Genomic DNA, 19,051 nt, shown 5'->3' with positions numbered 1-19,051 from the left:
CATTTTTCTATCTTATCAAGTAGTAGGTTGTGATCTACTTTATCAAATGCCTTACTGAAGTCCAAATAAATTATATCCACAGCATTCCTCTGATCCACTAATTTTGTCACTTGGTCAAAGAATGCAATAAGGTTTGTCTGGCATGATCTGTTTTTGACAAACCCATGTTGGCTTTTAATAATGACTTTGTTTGCCTTTAGGTGTTCCATATCCATGTGGTTATTTTGGCTACACTGTTCACATAATTTGTCACTTTTTCCAGAATGCCTTTTCAAATTCCCAGTCTAGTCTACAGACTTTGTATTCATATGACCATCTACCTGGAAACTTATTACTTAGCTTCACCATTGAGAATTGAATTTAAGGATCAAATGAAACAGCACGCAGTATAACTGTCACCATCAATGTGCCGATTTGTTAGCACAGCCATTTGGTAACAGTCTGATGTAAGATGTACTTTATTTGGAAATCTATGGGTGTGCTTCTGGGATAAGGCTTTCCTAAACAGAATGTAAGAACCAATGTTACACAATACCTATCGTAACAGATAGAGAAAGGAAAAGGGAAACCAAAATGGGAAGATTTTAAAATATATTTTAAAATTTCTCACTCCCTCTTAAAACTTAGACAAATAAGATAGAGCCAACTTCCTTATGTTTTACTTCAGTTAATTCAAGAGTGGAAAAATCCTATTTCAGGCAAAGTGTAGATTATGTTAGTTAGGCTTACGTTGCTTTGAAATAATAAAGCAAATGTGGCATGTCTTAACTCCTAATTGATTTCACAGGGAATTAAGTGCAACATAAACCTGTAAGTTTAATGAGCTCCTTTTTCTATTATTGTGTTGTGCAAACATAAAGGTATGCAATCATGGATTTCTGTAAGAGGACGATTCCTATCATGCATTGTGTTCCTTCCTTGGATTTGGACACCAGTGTCCAAAGATTTTCTGAAAGGGAATCCTCTCCCACAAAAAATAGTTCATAGTATTGCCAGCTACACAGTGGTGGGATTCAAATATGTGAACAACTGGTTCTCTGTGTGGATGCCGCTTCTGGAAGTCCATTCTGGGCCTGGGCAACAAAAATTTAGCTACCGGTTCTGCCGAAGTGGTGCAAACTGGCTGAATCCCCACCACTGCAGCTACACCTACAGAATAGTCTTGTTTTGTTTGGAACATGATTAGTCATTTAAAGAATTAATTTCCAGAACACCCACACCCCCAGACTACCCCAACAATTGGGGCTGAATGTAGACATAGTAGGGCTCTAAGCTTTGACAAGCATAGGGGTTCCATTCGGTTCTATTCTACGATAATAGAATGCTATCAAGATGGATAATAAATGCATGGTGGGGCAGAGAAAGTCCTTCTTTGTAAAGAAAGTGTGAATACACACAGAAACAAAACATATTTTGGCAGCCTCTTTCAGTTTGTGAAGGCTCAAATTGTACCTATGGGCCTAAATTTAGCTGTACCTATGATGATCAGATCTGCAAAGTTTTATATATACCTAAGCAAAATATTGGCTGACTATAGCAAAGTTCTATATATGCTACATAGGCGACTGGGACTAAAGGTGAACCCATTTTCTGATCATGCAGAAATCTCAGTTCACGGTGAAAACAAATTAGCAGCAGAATCTTCTATCAGTATTGTTCCTTTTCGAACCCTCACCCAAAGCAAAAAGGACTAAAAAAATTCAAGTTACTACTTGCCCTCAGTTGTGCCTCCAAGGTACCAATATTTTTTTTTTTTCAGCAGTACAATGAAAATCAGATTCACCATTTGGTAAAATAAGACTCTTTGTTTTGCCTGCTGGTATATATATTTAAATCCTTATCATTCTTCTGGTCTGTTTGTTTGCTTTCATGAACAATAATGTTTCAGATGAATGGATTTATTTTTTTTATCTTCCCAATTATTTTAAATAAAGTTGTCTCTTCTTCTGGCACAATATACACAAGTTTTACTACCCTACACTTTTATCTTTTAAATTATATTCTTATAATTATAGTCTTAATTTAAGGTCAAATTCACTGGGGCTAGAACTTCACTGAAACATGAAATAGCTGTGACCTGTACAAGATGAGATATATATTGTTATATTTAAATGAATATTCGGTGTTTCAAAGATTGCTGTTCTAGTACCATCCCAGCTAACATTTAGACTACAAATAGAATGCCTCTTATTCAGTATGCAAAATGAGCTGAGATATGCTATCTGACTGCTACTATAGTGTGGCCAAAGACAAAGGTACAATAAACAGCCACATTTCAAAAACAAGAGGGCAAAACAAAGCAGCAACAAGACCTAAACTGTCCAGAGGTTTTTGCAACACTGCAAGGCTGGATTTCATATTTTGTTTGATATTCTGCTTCTACTGTTTACACCATTTAAATCTTTTATACTGTATATTCACATGCCATGTCATTACAATCCAACATAAATTAGGAAGGACATTTGAATCAACAGAACTGATGTCTCCTTCCTAATTTATGTTGGATTGTAATGACATGGCATGGTCAATGTCTGGTTAAGATCTAGCTTAAGGTTCAATATATTGGTGTATAAATTATGCAATTTGTAGCACTACATCTCCCAGCATCCCTCAGTCCTGGACACTCTGGTTTAGGCTGCTAGAGTTGTAATTCAGAATGGCCATTGTAATAATAATAATAATAATTAATAACAACAACAACAACAACAACAACAACAACAATAACAACAACAACAACAATAACAATAACAATAACAATAATAATAATAATAATAATAATAATAATAATAATACAGTTAGAAGGGACCTTGGAGGTCATCTAGTCCAACCCCCTGCTCAGACAGGAAACCCTATACCATTTCGGACAAATGGCTGTCCAGTCTCTTCTTAAAAACTTCCAGTGTTGGAGCATTCACCACTTCTGGAGGCAGGTTGTTCTACTGGTTAATTGTTCTAACTGTCAGGAAGTTTCTCCTTAGTTCTAGGTTGCTTCTCTCCTTTATTAGTTTCCATCCATTGCTTCTTGTCCTGCCTTCAGGCCCTTTGGAGAATACCTTGACTCCCTCTTCTTTGTGGCAGCCCCTGAGATATTGGAACACTGCTATCATGTCCCCCCTCGTCCTTCTCTTCATTAAACTAGACATACCCAATTTCAGCAACCATTCCTTATGTTTTAGCCTCTAGTCCCCTAATCATCTTTGTTGCTCTTCTCTGTACTCTTTCTAGAGTCTCAACATCTTTTTTACATCGTGGTGACCAAAACTGGATGCAGTATTCCAAGTGTGGCCTTACCAAGGCATTGTAAAGTAGTATTAATACTTCACGCGATCTTGATTCTATCCCTCTGTTAATGCAGCCTAGCACTGTGTTGGCTTTTTTGGCAGCTGCAGCACACTGCTGGCTCATATTTAAGTGATTGTCCACTAGGAGTCCGAGATCCCTCTCACAGTTACTACTATTGAGCAAGATACCCCCTATACTATACCTGTACATTTGGTTTTTCTTGCCTAAATGTAGAACCTTACTTTTTTCACCATTGAATTTCATTTTGTTAGATAGCGCCCAGTGTTCAAGTCTGTCCAGATCGTCCTGTATCTTAAGCCTGTCTTCTGGAATGTTGGATATTCCTGCCAGTTTGGTGTCATCTGCAAATTTCATGAGTTCCCCATCTATCCCCTCGTCCAAATTGTTGATGAAGATGTTGAAGAGTACTGGGCCCAGAACAGAGCCCTGGGGCATCCCACTACACACTTCCCTCCATATAGATGTGGTTCCATTGAGGACCACACGCTGAGTATGGCCGGTCAGCTAGCTACAAATCCATCTGGTGGTGATGCTGTCTAACCCACATTTTTCTATCTTATCGAGTAGTAGGTTGTGATCTACTTTATCAAATGCCTTACTGAATTCCAAGTAAATTATACCCACAGCATTCCTCTGATCCACTAATTTTGTCACTTGGTCAAAGAATGCAATAAGATTTGTCTGGCATGATCTGTTTTTGACAAACCTATGTTGGCTTTTAGTAATGACTTTGTTTGCCTCTAGGTATTCACTGATTCGTTGTTTGATTATCTTTTCCAGAATCTTCCCAGGTATTGAGGTCAGGCTGATAGGTCTGTAATTTCCTGGATCCATTTTTTCCCTTTTTTGAAGATGGGAACTACATCAGCTCTTTTCCAGTCCTCTGGTAGTTCCCCAGTGCTCCAGGATCTTTGAAAAATATAGTTCAGTGGTTCTGAGATCTCATCTGCCTTGAGAACCTTGGGGTGTAATCCATCTGGTCCTGGTGATTTGACCTCGTCTAGGCTGGACAGCTGCTCACTTACCATTTTCTTGCCTATCTTAACTTGTGTTTCTATTCTGTTTTTATGGCACTATTTTTTATAGGTTGGTCTGTTTTTTCCCTTTGTGTAAAGACAGATGTGAAAAATAAGTTAAATAGTTCTGCTTTCTCCCTGTTGCTTTTCACCTTCTTGCCACTTTCACCACTAATGGACCAATCATTTCCTTCACTTTTTTCTTGTTTTTTACATGTTGAAAGAAGCTTTTTTGTTATTTTTGACTTTGGTCGCAAACCTTAGTTCATTTTGAACCTTAGCTTTCCTCACTTCATCTTTGCTCGGGCTATTTGCTGATATTCTGCCTTAGTTATGTGACCCTCTTTCTACTTTTTATACTTGTCCTTTTTATCTTTCAATTTATCAGAGAGTTCTTTATGCAGCCATGCTGGTTTCTTTTGAGAGCTGTTATTTTTCTTCTTTGTTGGTATTGTGCTAGACTGGGCTTTTATTATCTCACTTTACAAAATTTCCCAAGTTTCTTGAGTTGTTTTCCCCTTGAGGATTCTCATCCATGGAATCCTTCCCAAGCCCTCTCTAAGTTTATTGAAATTAGCTCTCTTAAAGTCCAAGACTCTAGTTTGACTGTGTTCAATTGATTGTGCTTCCATAATGTTGAATTCCAATATTGCATGATCACTTCTTGCCAAGTTCCTGTGGCTTCAACACCTTCTATCATTTCATCTCTGTTAGTGAGAATTAGATACAATATGTCTAATCCCCTAGTTCCCTTCTCTACTTTTTGGGAGACAAAGTTGTCTGCTAGGTTTGTCAGGAATCTGTTTGATCTTCCACTTGGTGCAGAGTTTGTCTCCCAGTTGATGTCAGGGTAGTTAAAGTCCCCCATTACTATTGTGATGTGCTTTCTACATATCCCAGTTAGATGACTAGCAAAAAGTTCATCTATTTCCTCTGTTTGTTTGGGTGGCCTATAGCATACACCTATGGCAATGTCATCCCCCCCTTTTATATTGACCCAAATGCATTCAAGACAGTTTTCATCATTGTTGTGCTCTATTTCTGTAGAGATGTAGTTATTTCTTATATAGAGAGCAACTCCACCTCCTCTTTTATTTGGTCTGTTTCTTTTAAATAATTTAAATCCCTCTAGTTGTGTATTCCATTTGTGGGTTTCATCCCACCATGTTTTCGTAATGGCAACAATATCATATCTGCCCTCATTAACCTGAATTTCTAGTTCATCCTGTTTGCTGTTCATACTCTGTGCATCTAAAGTTTAGAATAAAATTAAAGTTATCTTTTAACCAACCTCATCTCTTAGTAAGTTACATGGACACAACTGTTGCAAAAGTTGTTTGCCATTGTCTTTTTTGGTTTTTCTACTGTCTTGCTAGCCTATTCTTTAGCCATAAAGTTTCTAGACCAGGCTGGCTCGGGGATTCTGGGAGATGAAGTACATAAGTCTTAAAGTTGCCAAGGTTGGACACCCCTGCTCTGGAGAATCCTTTTTTAAAATGTTAACTAAGGCTAATCCTGCTTGGCTTTCTAGATTAACCATTAAGACAGAAAAAAAGCAAAGTCAGATTCTTTGTGAGCAATTTATATGTTCATTTTAAGCAACCCTTAAAAGAAGTAGTTAATTTTCTCCCTTAAGACATTACTTAAACATTTCTGACATGTCTTATTTATATAAATGTCAAAGCAATCCCATCAAAGTTTTTTTTTAATCATAGTGTTTTAATCTGCATGGGAAGCTAATTAATTATAGGTACAGCCCTTTGCCTGAATACTTAAATGAAAATCATACCAAATTCATATTTTATATATGATTGTAATTATAGTTTCAGATTCTTTCCCTCCTCACAAGCCTAGATCAAGATCAAGTGCTAAATTAAGTGTTGCAGGATGCTCAGTGCTTTTGCCATATGCTTCACATCTTTTAAGATGGAGTGGCAAGCATTTTGAATCCGTTTGTATTTAGACTGTGTAATTGAATTCAGTGGAAAAATAGATATTTTAAGCAAAAACAAACAAACAAAATAAAAAGAATATCAATAGCCATGCTTCTGCCTATAACATCTGCCCATTTTCTTAGATAAGACAGAGTTGGTTTGTTCTGAGTCCATGAACATGCAAGAAGTAGGCCCCCTCTGTATAGTACATGCACTCTGGACAGCTTCCTCAGAAATTTGCTACGCTCCCATCTGCCCATGTTCAAGCATGGTGAAAAAATGTGATTCTTTCTTCAGGCCTTGGGTTAGGGTATTCAAAGGCCCCCTCTAAATTAATATATATTATACAGGGATTTTTCTCTCTCTCATTGTTTCCTTGGAGAGATTGTGCTTTTTTATATTATGCTGTTTTCCTAATTTTAATTTTTAAAACTATTCATAGTAGTTTTTTATTCTTGGTCTTGGCAGTGTTAATAATAGCAACAACAATAGCAATAATAAGACCACACACAGACACGCAATGTAATGACTCAGAGATAGAACCAAACACTATATATATCTACCAGTGTATTTCTTTCCTCCTACTTTTATTTTTATCTCATATTTATGATTGTAGAAAGCCAGTTTAGGATAATAATGAATTACAGGCTGTAGTAATGCTAAGACATTATGTTGCTTCAGATATGGCAATAAGCTATAATGCACTTTGTTTTTTTGTTGTGTACTTGGTTAGGCAAGCTAATTCTTATTTATTTAATATATCATGGTTAAGCAATTATAGCTGATGCATATGTTGCATGAACCATTATGTTCTCACAGCCACCTCTGAGTAGAACTTGTTCCTTGTTTATCTGCTAATATTGCAACATTTTGCAGCTTGTTTTTAAAGAAAACAATTTTAAAATCACTTTAAATACAAAACAATGATTTACCTATCTAATTTATTTCACCATGGTTGATTGATTGAATGAATTATAATTTTGGGGGGTTCACATGGTTGATAAATATGGTGGGTTCACCTATCACCCAGTGGCTGGATGGGTATATCTCATCAGTATACTATATATTCTACATTTGTTAATGAGCCACAACAGGACAGGGAAAAATATTCTAGATTGAGTTGTAATAATCTTTTTGAATGATGTCTCCCAAAAAGGAGAGAGACAAGAACTGTGGTAAATTCTGAAGAACCAATGACCAGTTGTTCAAAACCTCTACAGATAAGGACAGGGAATTACACACATGCAATTGCCCACATGTGCTCCAGACAATTGCTCCTCACAATGAGACCTCAGGATAGTGGGTTTGAATGCTGGAAAATGAGGGAATCCGCCATTATGATCATAATTGTGGATCCTGAGTTCTCTAACCTCATTTTCTAATCATTTTTAGAAATTACCTATTTAACTCTCTTAAGGATATTAGAAATCTACGGAATATGTTTGAAAAGTCACATGTTGAGCTTACTTTCATCTTTGTACAAAAGAAAATTTACCATAAATGTAAGAATTTAAAGAACTGAAAATAAATGGCAAAAAGTTAAATGTAAGAGAAAGGATGGTAGATCTGGGGATGAAGTGAAAAGGGAGATCATCTTAGAATCCCTAAATAGCCACAAGTTAACCAAGTCCAAACTCCTCCTGAGTGTTGTTGACTCTCATCTAACTCTAGGTAGCTGCCAACCACTAGCTGAGATGATTCCTGTGCATAGCCTTTTAACAATTAATCAGTTTAATTGAATTTTCATGTGTGGAGCTGGTCTTTTGTGCCTGACACTAAATAATATTTTGATCTAAGAAAATTATAAGCAAAGATCCAGACAAATTGGGAATATTGAAATTTTTACTATACAATTTTGGAAATAATTCTATAAAATAAACAAATTTTCAAGTTGTTTTGTCTGTCTTAAGCCATAACAGATATTGGACACTTTATGATTTCAAAAATTAGAAACACTAGAAGGGACTAAAGTTTCCAGACAGAAAAGGAAAAGAGGAAAAAAGTGTAAATTTGCCCTTGGTTTTTGGTTAATACAGGGTCTTACAAAATAATAAAAAAACATTATAATGTTTAAAATACTACAGGAGCTTTGCGAAGGAGGATGCAGTAATTAGTACTTAGAATGTTAGCAGTGATGTCTGCTTCTATGGATTGATTTTGTCCAAAAGATGTTATTGAAGAAATGACAGATATGAAACAAATTTTGCTTAATGCAGAAATATTAGGACCAGAAATAAAAAAAAACTTCACTTTTTATAACTTTGTATTCCATATTTGGGGTAAAAATATGAATTATAAAACAGAGAGGGTGAAAACAGAAATGACAAGCAAAAAAATGATCAGTGTAAGGAAGATTTTCATTGGATATACTACAGATGTTGGTTAAAGCTTTGAAAAGTTAAAGAGGTTTGCTAAAGCGTCAAGGAAGTCTTTGGGATGGGGGAAAAGAAAATTTGAGGAAAGACCAAATCCTGCAATAACATCTTAAATGAATTAAAAAGAATGTTAGAATAAAAGAAATATAAAGTTGGTTTATTTGACCAAGGTTAAAAATAAGACAAGTTTGTATAAACGTCTGCTAACTCTTTACAGACTTTTTGCTGACACCAGGAGTGAAAAGTTGATGATATACGGATTTGCCTATAGACAAGGGATGGGCTATGGGAAGAAGAGATATTACAGAAGATAAAGAGCTATTCAGTGCATTTATACTTGTGATGAATATCAGAAGTCACACACACACATTTCTTTTTTTTACTCTGCCCTTTTTATTATTTCTATTCTTTCTTCTGACTGAGTTTAGTTTGCATTTGCTTGTACTATTGTAGTCAAAATCTTTAATGCAATTATATATAAATATTTGAAAATATTTTGAAGAATGTGAATAGATGAACAGGAAGGATAGCAATAATAACAATTATATTCAAGTCTATATCAGGTGTCACTGATAACACAAACATGAATTACAAAACTCAGAGTAGCAAGTTCTAACATACAACATCATTAGGTACTGAAATGATACAAGGCTGTTAACAAATGAAAACAAGGATGGATATTAGAACTTTCCATAATCCAACATGGAAAAGAAAGTGGATCTCTGTTATTAAGATCCAGTTCTCAGATTATTTCACATCAAAAATTACCTAGTTCAAGGAAGATAGGTAGGTAGGTAGGTAGGTAGGTAGGTAGGTAGGTAGGTAGATAGATAGATAGATAGATAGATAGATAGATAGATAGATAGATAGATAGATAGATAGATAGATAGATACAGATATTTATCACAGTTGTTTGAAATGTACTCCTATGCAGGACTGAAGTTTTGCTCTAAAATAAGCTCTGAAGTTTTCACCACACCATATCATTATAGTTTTAATATGTACACACATTCATCTACTGTGTTTCCTTTTCTTTAGCAATTTTTGTCTTGGCAACATGGATTTCCACCAAAGAAAGAAATCACATTCTTTCATGAAGAGCCCCATATATTTTGTCCATTCAGTCACTCACCAGTTTCTGGTAAAAAGCCCTTCTTTTCCTGAGAAGACAGTTCACGTCACCTTCTCCTGGCAATGCTGAGGTTGCAATTGTAATAACAAGTGTTCTAAAAAAAAAAAGTGACTTTCCTGGGACTTGTTTTTCTTTTATCTGATCCTCCTACATGCATAGAAAGCTGTCAACAAATAGATAGCTATCTTAAAACATAGCTTTCCCATGGTACATCAGAAGATATTGCAGAGAATTTTCACTCTTTTATAACTCTCAGGTGATGTTCCAATCTATACAGTACAAGCTAACAGAAAATATGAGTACAAAAAGAAATTACTGATATTCTAAGAAATGAATGGCCTTTATTATCCAGAAATATCACTGTCCAGAAAATTATATATCAGTTACATTACATTTTGTACGAGATGCCAACCAAGTCATTTAAATATAGTGTCTCCCATGAAACTACAACTTTGGAAAAAATATGGTTCAGTCTGTATCTAAGAATTGCCAACCTTTGGGGTTAGGCAAATTCAAGAAACAGGCAAGATCCATGAATAGAGTTTCTGTCTGGCCTATTTTACATTGAACATTATCAAGACTGAGTTATTTTTAGCTTCTTTATCATCCTTTCTGCTTTTCCAGAACTGAATAGCCATTTCTCCTCAGTTGCTCATTTATTCATTCATGAAGATTAGACTCTTCTTTGTTTTACAAAAATAGTTACTGATTTATTTACCTGTTCTGTGATGATGAAAGAGGGATAGGGATAATATTGATAGGGATTTGTTCCATTTATAATAGTTTCATCTCTTATTGGGCTATTGCAACATTTATCTTGTATCTATAATCACTACAAGCACAGTATTAGGATGTATCATCCTGTTAGCTTCATTGGGAGCTGGCCAGAGTTAGTTAGAAGATACAAGGAGTCCAAGTTAGATAAGTCATCTAAAAACCACAACTACACTTCCCACTCAAAAGAAGTTAAATTGTGAAATATTGATCCTGCAATCTCTGCTGAGTGTGAAATGTGATTATGGGACCAGAGTAATGTGAGGTGAAATAACAAACTATCATCAACTCTTTATCATAGAAGTGAACAATATAGGTTTAAGTTTCCTTGGATCACTGACTTCTTTCTTTTAATGATGCAGACAAATATTTACAATTCCTGGTTAAAGAACTGAAGGTGAGGCTTTTGAGGAAGACATCCAGTTTCTGTGTATTTTTTTTGCCGGAAAGCTCACTTGCAAGTCCAGGTGTTCCCTTGCAGGTAGCTTTTTCTCTGACTGTAAGACATCCATGTGAAGGCTGTTTGCTGAAGTTCTGTTTTTGGATGCTTTTTTATATGATTTGTCAATGTAGGAACTTCTTTAAAAAACTGATTTAAGTAAAAAAAAAATAATCCACCAATCTTCAGCAACTTCATATGAGGCATTCAAAAGGCAATATTCCATTCTATAGAAACCAATTTTTCTAGCCAATTTAACTCCAAATACTATGTGCCCATATTTTTTTTCACTTAATTATCTTATGTACATTAATCTTGCAATCACTTTGGTGGTTCCTTAATGTAATCTGATTTTCGTAACTCTAGGACATGTAGCTTTTTGTTCTTCTGCATACCATTTGAGAACATTACTGATGAATATTCTTGACTCATTTAAGAATTGCGAAGCAACTGTCATTAGTATATTTCTTCTTTTCATATATGCATATATTTCCATCATATAACTCTTTTTTGGGATAAGCAACATTATATAAAATTTAGAAAAGGAGTGAGACATGATACACAAAATAAATTAAGGGTAGATGATTAATAAGATATGGAATCAAGCCAGACAACACAGAACAATATATACAAAAATACAATATGGGGCTCCACCCACCATAGTTCAAACAGTAGAAAACAGATTTTTTAAGGCTTTTCAGAATTCCGTAAATCCCATAAAGCCACGGTTCTCAGAGGTAACAGAAAAGGGATGCTTTCAGAATCCTCACAAATAGCACTGTTTATTTGAAGATTCTTGTAGTGGCCAAGCAGAAACTACGGTGAGGCAGTCCTACCAAGCTTTTCAACTTGCAAAGCAGAGATGCCAAGTGGGCATGCTAGTCTTAGTATTTCATCAAATATTGAACATGAACAGAGGATTAATTATTTATATAGACTGAGAGAGCACGCAAGAGAGAGAAGCATTAATAGTGAATAAAAAAACCAAGTTGATTTTACTGGCTATAATACAAAATATATTGATTTCAAACAAAACATAAAATAATAAAATGACAGTCCAAGGTTGATTTTCTTATATCTCCAAAATCCCTGGATAATTTTTAACTTTCAGAGAGTTCTTTGGATCTTCCTGGAGCCTCAATAACATTGGTTAATTTCTTTGTAAAATCCAAATGTGATCAGGTTGACATTTCTTAAGCCACTGGTGGCGAACCTATGGCACGTGTGCAAGAGGTGGCATGCAGAGCCCTCTCTGTGGGCACGTGCACTGTCACCCCAGCCCCACCTCCCCCCATGGCCCCCTCCTCACCAGCAGCCCCCCTGGAGGAGAGTTTCCCCCAGGCGTGGCCCGCACAGAGCAGCGCAGCCAAGGACATGGCAGCCGGGCAGCAGGGACAAGATTCTGCCTTCCCACCCCATTGTGTGCAGATGATACTGCAGGGTGCAGGCAGAGGGTGTGGCCACCATGGCACTAAAGGGCCGCCTGTGCAATCTGCTGTGGCAGGCCATGGAGGCGGTAGGTGGCCCTGTGGGTGGGTGGGGCAGGGGTGGGGCAGTTTTTGGGCACTCTGTCTTAAGTCTTCATATAGATAGTAATCCAGAGTAAACAAAGTTATCTATAGTTATTAAGTGTTATTAACTAATGCAATTATTATTATTTTTTCTTACCTAGGTTACAGGATTGCTTGCTTCTCAATGGAATATTCCTATGTTTGGGTTTGTTGGCCAAACAACAAAGATGAGGAACTTATTTTTTTATGACACTTACATCAATCTTGTTTCACCAGTGCACCTGATAGGAGAAGTACTGCATACAACACTTCAGTATTTTGGGTGGAAATATGTTGGTCTGTTTGGAAGTTCATATGATACATTTACATGGGGTGAAACAGAGGAATTATGGACAAGTATAGAAAACCAACTCAAATTCAATATAACCATCACAGCGAACGTGAGATACAACACAAACAATCAAAGCCTCCATAAGGAGAAACTGAATTATATATCATCTCTTGCCAGAAGTAAGTTTCAGAAGAAAATAAAATTTAATTAGTATAAATTACAAAAATACCTGAGCTCTTTGGAATAAAATAAGATAAAAATACTTAATCTTCCTGATTATCATTTTTTAAAGAGTTGGAGGGAGTGTCATGATTAAATCTCTCCATTTGTAATCAGAATTATTAATATAATGCATAACATTGGGAAGCAGAATTTCAAAATGTATTTGGATCATATCATAGAGTAGCAATATTTACATATTTGGCTCTTAATATTACTCCTACTAACTAAAGGACACATATGGTAGATGATGTTTCTCGAATTTATTTAGAAATATTTAAAGATCTGAGGTATCACTGTTTGCCTCTGGAGTATAAGGAATAAACCCCATAATTGCAATGAATCATATTATTTATTTAAAGTTTAATTCTTTAGATGAGCAATTACATTGATTTCAATGGAGCTAACTACTTGGTACATCAAAATACCATTTTATATATCTGCATCCCTGGAAATGCATTAGAATGCTAAAAATGTTTAAAAGAATACAAATTCAGGTCTTTGAAAAGCATAAACATACACAGATATAATATGTATATAGATAGATATAGATACTGTATAAAGATATAGATGTTATATAGATAGATATAGATATAGATGATATAGATATACATAATACAAATTCATTCAACTTTTGAGACTTTTTAAGTAGCCATAAAAGAAAAAAAGAGAAATCTCTTATCTATAATCCCTAAACTGATAGTTTTCATTCAGTAGCAGATTCATTCCTGCCATCTCAGTCCCACCTCTGCCAAAAGCCACAGGCTCATTGCTGTCTATTTTCTCTGCCATTTTCATGCTGACTACAGACTTTTTCCCCCAGCATATTTCTCTTCCAAACTGCTTCAGGAAACATATTTAAAACATTTTTATACTTAATATTGCAAAGATCTTTGTATTATTTAATAAGAAACATACACATCAAATCTATACTTCTTTGTGCAGTGAATAGTAATAAATAAATTGCTTTGACTTTTTGTAATGTGTTAAGTTGATATTTGGTTGCTTCGAGCTTCCATACTCTTCTGCATTAACCTTAGATAAGAGACAACTAATTGTTTCAATTTCTTTTCAGTTATTGTTTTAATCTGCAATCCTTTGGATGCAAGATCCATTTTGTTACAGGCCAAAGAATTAGGTATGACAAACGGACCATACGTGTTCTTTGTTCTGCAACAGTTTGAGGTCAGTAAGTAACAATGGGCATTTTATTATCATGTTTAAAACATTTTTAGATTCCATAATTGGGCAAGAGCAACAACCCAATTCATCATGTGAGGATTTCAACAATATGTTAAATAACTGTTTTAAACAAAAATCTAGATTTACCAACCAAAAGCATTCCAGGTTCAAATTATTTGTATGTAAGTGATATTTTGGAAAAGGATAGACCTATAGGTGGTGTAAACATGACACATGGAGAGGATTAACTTAAATGATTAAGTCACCGTTAAAATAATTCCTTTTTTGTCCTTGCATTCTGGACCAATTTTTGATAGTGTTCAAGGGTAATCCCCATGTAGAACACATTATAGTAGTCCAGACAAGTTACTAGAACAGAGTCCAGACCAGTTATTAGACAGAAAGCAGGACCTCTTAATCCAGTAATATTATGTGCTTATTGTGTGCAATAAGCATTCAAGATGAAGATGTCCAAAGGATAACCTATCTATACCAGTTTTATTTGATGAGGAGTGATATGGTCCATGAGAACTTTCACACTGTGCAATCTCTATCAGGTGTGGAGAAACCAAGAACAACAGGATGAATATTACAAAGTAGTTGCTTTATTGCTGCGCACCTATAGGAATCTTGCCAGACTAAAACACATTCTACATAATTATCAAATAAATCCTGTGAAGAATTAGGAAGATCTTTTCTGGATCTCCTCCTGCATGTCAATGATTCAGTGCTGATTTATCACTTTATTCCTCCTCCCTACAATTCAGTGCCAGATTCCGCCATAACCTCCCTCTTATTCTAAACCAAAGAAGGAAAATCTCAAGTCACAGGATCAAAATCCACAGCCAATTTGTCTTACTAGAGTTGACTATTCTTTTCCATCCAGACACTTGAGCATCGCTTGATTGTCCAGGGAGCTGAGGTAAACCAAATTAATATCAGCATATTGATGACATTGCACACCAAACTGAAGTGTAACCTCCCCAGCAGCTCACTGTAAATGTTAAACAAAAATGCTCTCACCAAATCAACACTAACTGGAACTTCCCCAAAAGAAGAAAAACCACTCAGAACAGTGTCAGAACAGCTATTTAGCCACTCAGACCCAGAGTGGGCAGGATGGATGCATTATCCCATTTCAAAAGTCACTGACATACATCACCAATACTGCCTCAGTGCTAGCTAGTCCTGCTGTATCCAGACTGGAAAGGGGTCCAGATAATTCTCCAGATTCTTTGGAACTGCAAGCTAGTCAACTTGTCCACCACCTTTGGAGACAAGAGAAAATTGTGCAGTTCTGTTAGATCCAGAGATAGCTTCTTAAGGAGGAGAAGGTGCAACCACCCTTTCTCTCAAGAATGCATTTATTACTGCATGGATTTTCCCCTATGCTTCCTCTGTGGAGGCCTTGGCTAGCCAGAAGGGGTATGGATTTATGAAGATGACATACTCACATCCCAAGGACCCAATCATTAAACACTAACAGGTCTCACTCCTTCCAGATAACATGCAAAACCAGGACTAGTCAGTTCCATAGAACTTACATAGCTGAAGTTCAATGTAGCACAAATCCAATAAACTTTATCTATCAGCTACTAAGAATGGTTATCAAGACCCACCATAGGGCTTGGTCACCATGAACAAGGCTGCTGGACTCATGGTTGCTCCTCAAGAAGGTGGCAGCAGTGTCTAGGGGTGGCTTTGCACAGGTTTGTCTAGTGAGCTAATTGGACCATTTCTGCAACGGAGAGGCCTTGCTCATGAACACTCATATTTTGGTCATCTCCCATTTGGATCACAGCAATGTATTCCATGTGGAGCTGCCCTTGAAGACTACCCAGAAACTTCAATTGGTCCAGAATGCAGCAGCATGCACAGTAATGGCAATCCCTGTTTCCTCAGCTCATTTGTGCATAAGATGCAATGATGTTTAGTTTCTTTCTGGATGTAATTCAAGATCTGGTCATCACCTTTAAAGCTCTAAATGGCACAGGGCCAAGTTATCTGCAGGACTGCCCCTCCCTAAGACATATGCCCATCCTACCAGGTCAAATAAAGGGGGCACACTCCTAGTCCCTTCCTCTAAATATTGCCAGGAAGCATGCCTTTTTCATACTAGCCCCTGCACTATGGAACATTCTGTCTTCTAAAATGCCAGCAGACTTCTTCCCTCCTACCCTTCCATAAACTTTCAAATACCAATAACTTACTTGTGAGGTATATTTAACTGACCTTCACATTCACACAGTGAGACACACCAACTGAACTGTGCATATTTTACTAGAACTCATGATTTCTCTCTCTTCTCTTCCAGGCCTACTTTTTGGAAGAGACTTGGAATCATGAAAACATCAGCATCTTAGATGCTTACCAGTCTGTTTTTATAATAGCTCTTAGATCTTACAGAGAATATAAGAACTACTCTGATTTCATGAAGGAGCTCCATGATACCCTAAAGGAAAAGCAGCCTTCTTACAGTTTGTTTTCTTTACAAGAAGAGGTTATATTTACTGTATTAATTGAAAATGTCCTTATTAGGAATAAACCTTAAAGGAATTTTTTTGTTACTCCCATAACTTGATTTGGTGCCAATGCTGCCAAATCTATTACATAACCAATATTTAACTAACTGTTAATTATCTAATTCATCTCCAACCTAATGGTTTTTAGTTGTTTGCACTTAAGCTTCTCTTGTAGCAATGTGAGCTTGAATTGCCCCTCTTGCAGTAATGTGAGTTTGAAATGCCCCTAAATTTAGTGGGCACCAAGTTAGAAGAGACTGAGCTAAGGACTTTGTGAAATTAAAAATCATGCTGTGGTGAAATAACCAGAGTAAAGAAATGGTACAAATTCAATATTCTTTGCAAGTAACAACATGGTAGCTATTGTTCTTTTCATCAGTTTTAAAATCAGTGACTCTATCTTAGAATGACATGCTAAGTAATGTCAGTTAACTAACATATGCCACCATCTTACCCACTTGCACTATTTGCATTTCTTTAGCCAAACTATTTCATTGGGTCAACTGAAGCCCAAATATTTGCCATTTTGGGAATTGTAAATTGGGATATGTATCTAAAGCTGGGGAAAGAATTTGTAATAAACTGCTAAAATTGCAATAGTATGGTTTCTGCAAGTTAGGGCAAGGTTACTGTTGACACTCCATCTTCTATCATCTTAAAGAAGCAGAAATCCTGGTCTCCAGTCTAATTTGCAAGCAGACAATTTTAAGGGGGATATGCCCCCTTATTTTTCCCCCCGAAGTTCAAACCCTTTCATATATTGTATCTTTTTTCAGTTAAATTCTTATGCTGCATACCTTCATGATGCTGTTTTGCTTTATGCATCAACTGTAAAAGAAATGTCAGAAGAAAAAAAGGATTTCCTTGATGGAAGAGCATTTATCAACACTTTAAAAGGCTATAATAAAACCCCCCTGTATGGTAAGCTTGTGAGTTAAGACGACAGTCATTTTAAGTTGGCAGGGCCAATAATACAGCAAAAACTTTGGCTGTGGCTACCCAAAATACAAAAACACAAAGAAGTTGGGATGGTCTATGTCAGGGGTGTCAAACTCGCAACATCACGTGACGTGTTGCGACGTATCATGACTTTTTTGCCATTGCCGGAAATGGGATGGATGCAGTTTCGCTATGATGCATCCGGCCCGCAGGCCGGCAGTTTGACATGCCTGGTTTATGTGGTTAGTTCATAGTATCTTATGCAAACCCAGAAGGTAGGCTGAGTAAACTGGATGTAAGTATATCATGGGTAATTGTCATGTGAAGATCATATCTGAAAGTAAAATAATTTATAATGGATCTCCATGTAAACAAGAATGGGAATCTTTTTATAGCAGTGGTTCTCAACCTGTGGGTCGGGACCCCATTTGGGGTCGATCGACCATTTCATGGGGGTCGCCAAGCAAGGCTGTCCGCCATTTTTTTGTCCATTTTTTTTGTCCGCCATTTTTTCCCCTTTTCCGGCGGGTGCCTTACCTCCCTTGGGCTGGGCCAGCTGGTGGTCGGCCTACTCCGTCTTTGCCGCTTGCCAGCTACGCCTCGGCCGGCGCAGGGGGCGGAACCACGCATGTGCGGCGCTCCCGGGCAGGGAAAGTCCTTGACTTACGACCGGTTGGGTAGTCCTCGCCTTACGACCAGTTTAGTCCTCGCCTTACGACCGGTTTAGCCCTCGACTTACAACCGGTTTAGTCCTCGACTTACGACCGGTTGGGGTCGTGGCATTAAAAAGGTTGAGAACCACTGTTTTATAGCCATATTGCCCAGTTGAGATATTGAATATCAAATGTGAGCAGACCCAAAGGCAAAATGGGAAAAATCTGATCTGGCAAGAGATCTTTTCTCACTATTCACATACTGTTTGTAATCAGACTGTTTCTAAATTCAGAAGTAGTAAAACAATTCATTTTTCTGATCGCTTTATTGATTAATACTATTCTGGGATTTTGAAAATTCAGAATTGTCCCAGGAAAAATAAGGTATATAAGAAATGTTTAAGCATCTGTATCTTGAATGTCTTTGTTATTTAGGCATCACTGGTGCTGTGCACATTGATGAACTGGGTGAGAGAAAAATGGATTATTCTGTGTATGATCTTCAGGAATCTGGAAATTCTACTCATTTCATTCCTGTTCTTAATTTTGATCATTACAGAAGGACATTAAGGTATTTCTGCCTATATATATTTCATAAATACTCTGTAATTTAATCTTTCATATAGCATGAAAACATTATACATAAAGATTTAGTCTGTCAAGTACAATATATGGTTTCTTTATTCATCTATTGAAGGAGTAGCTTATTGTCTTTGTTTTA

General features: G+C 36.5%; 1 protein-coding gene across 1 annotated transcript in view; it reads left to right on the top strand.

The window, feature by feature from the left end:
* LOC107286254 (guanylate cyclase 2G) overlaps positions 1-19,051 on the top strand; it is a 41,532-nt gene that overhangs the window by 3,072 nt on the left and 19,409 nt on the right. Inside the window, exons 2-6 of the mRNA XM_015814597.2 lie at positions 12,646-12,994; positions 14,110-14,219; positions 16,531-16,716; positions 17,515-17,659; positions 18,766-18,901. Coding sequence (XP_015670083.2) covers positions 12,646-12,994; positions 14,110-14,219; positions 16,531-16,716; positions 17,515-17,659; positions 18,766-18,901 — 926 coding nt within the window. The remainder of the gene's footprint in view (positions 1-12,645; positions 12,995-14,109; positions 14,220-16,530; positions 16,717-17,514; positions 17,660-18,765; positions 18,902-19,051) is intronic.

The sequence above is a fragment of the Protobothrops mucrosquamatus genome, unplaced genomic scaffold (assembly GCF_001527695.2).
Source record: "Protobothrops mucrosquamatus isolate PMUCROS unplaced genomic scaffold, P.Mucros_1.0 scaffold266, whole genome shotgun sequence".
Classification (NCBI taxonomy): domain Eukaryota; kingdom Metazoa; phylum Chordata; class Lepidosauria; order Squamata; family Viperidae; genus Protobothrops; species Protobothrops mucrosquamatus.
Note: the sequence above shows the minus strand (reverse complement) of the source record. Positions and strands in the feature narration are given on the sequence as shown.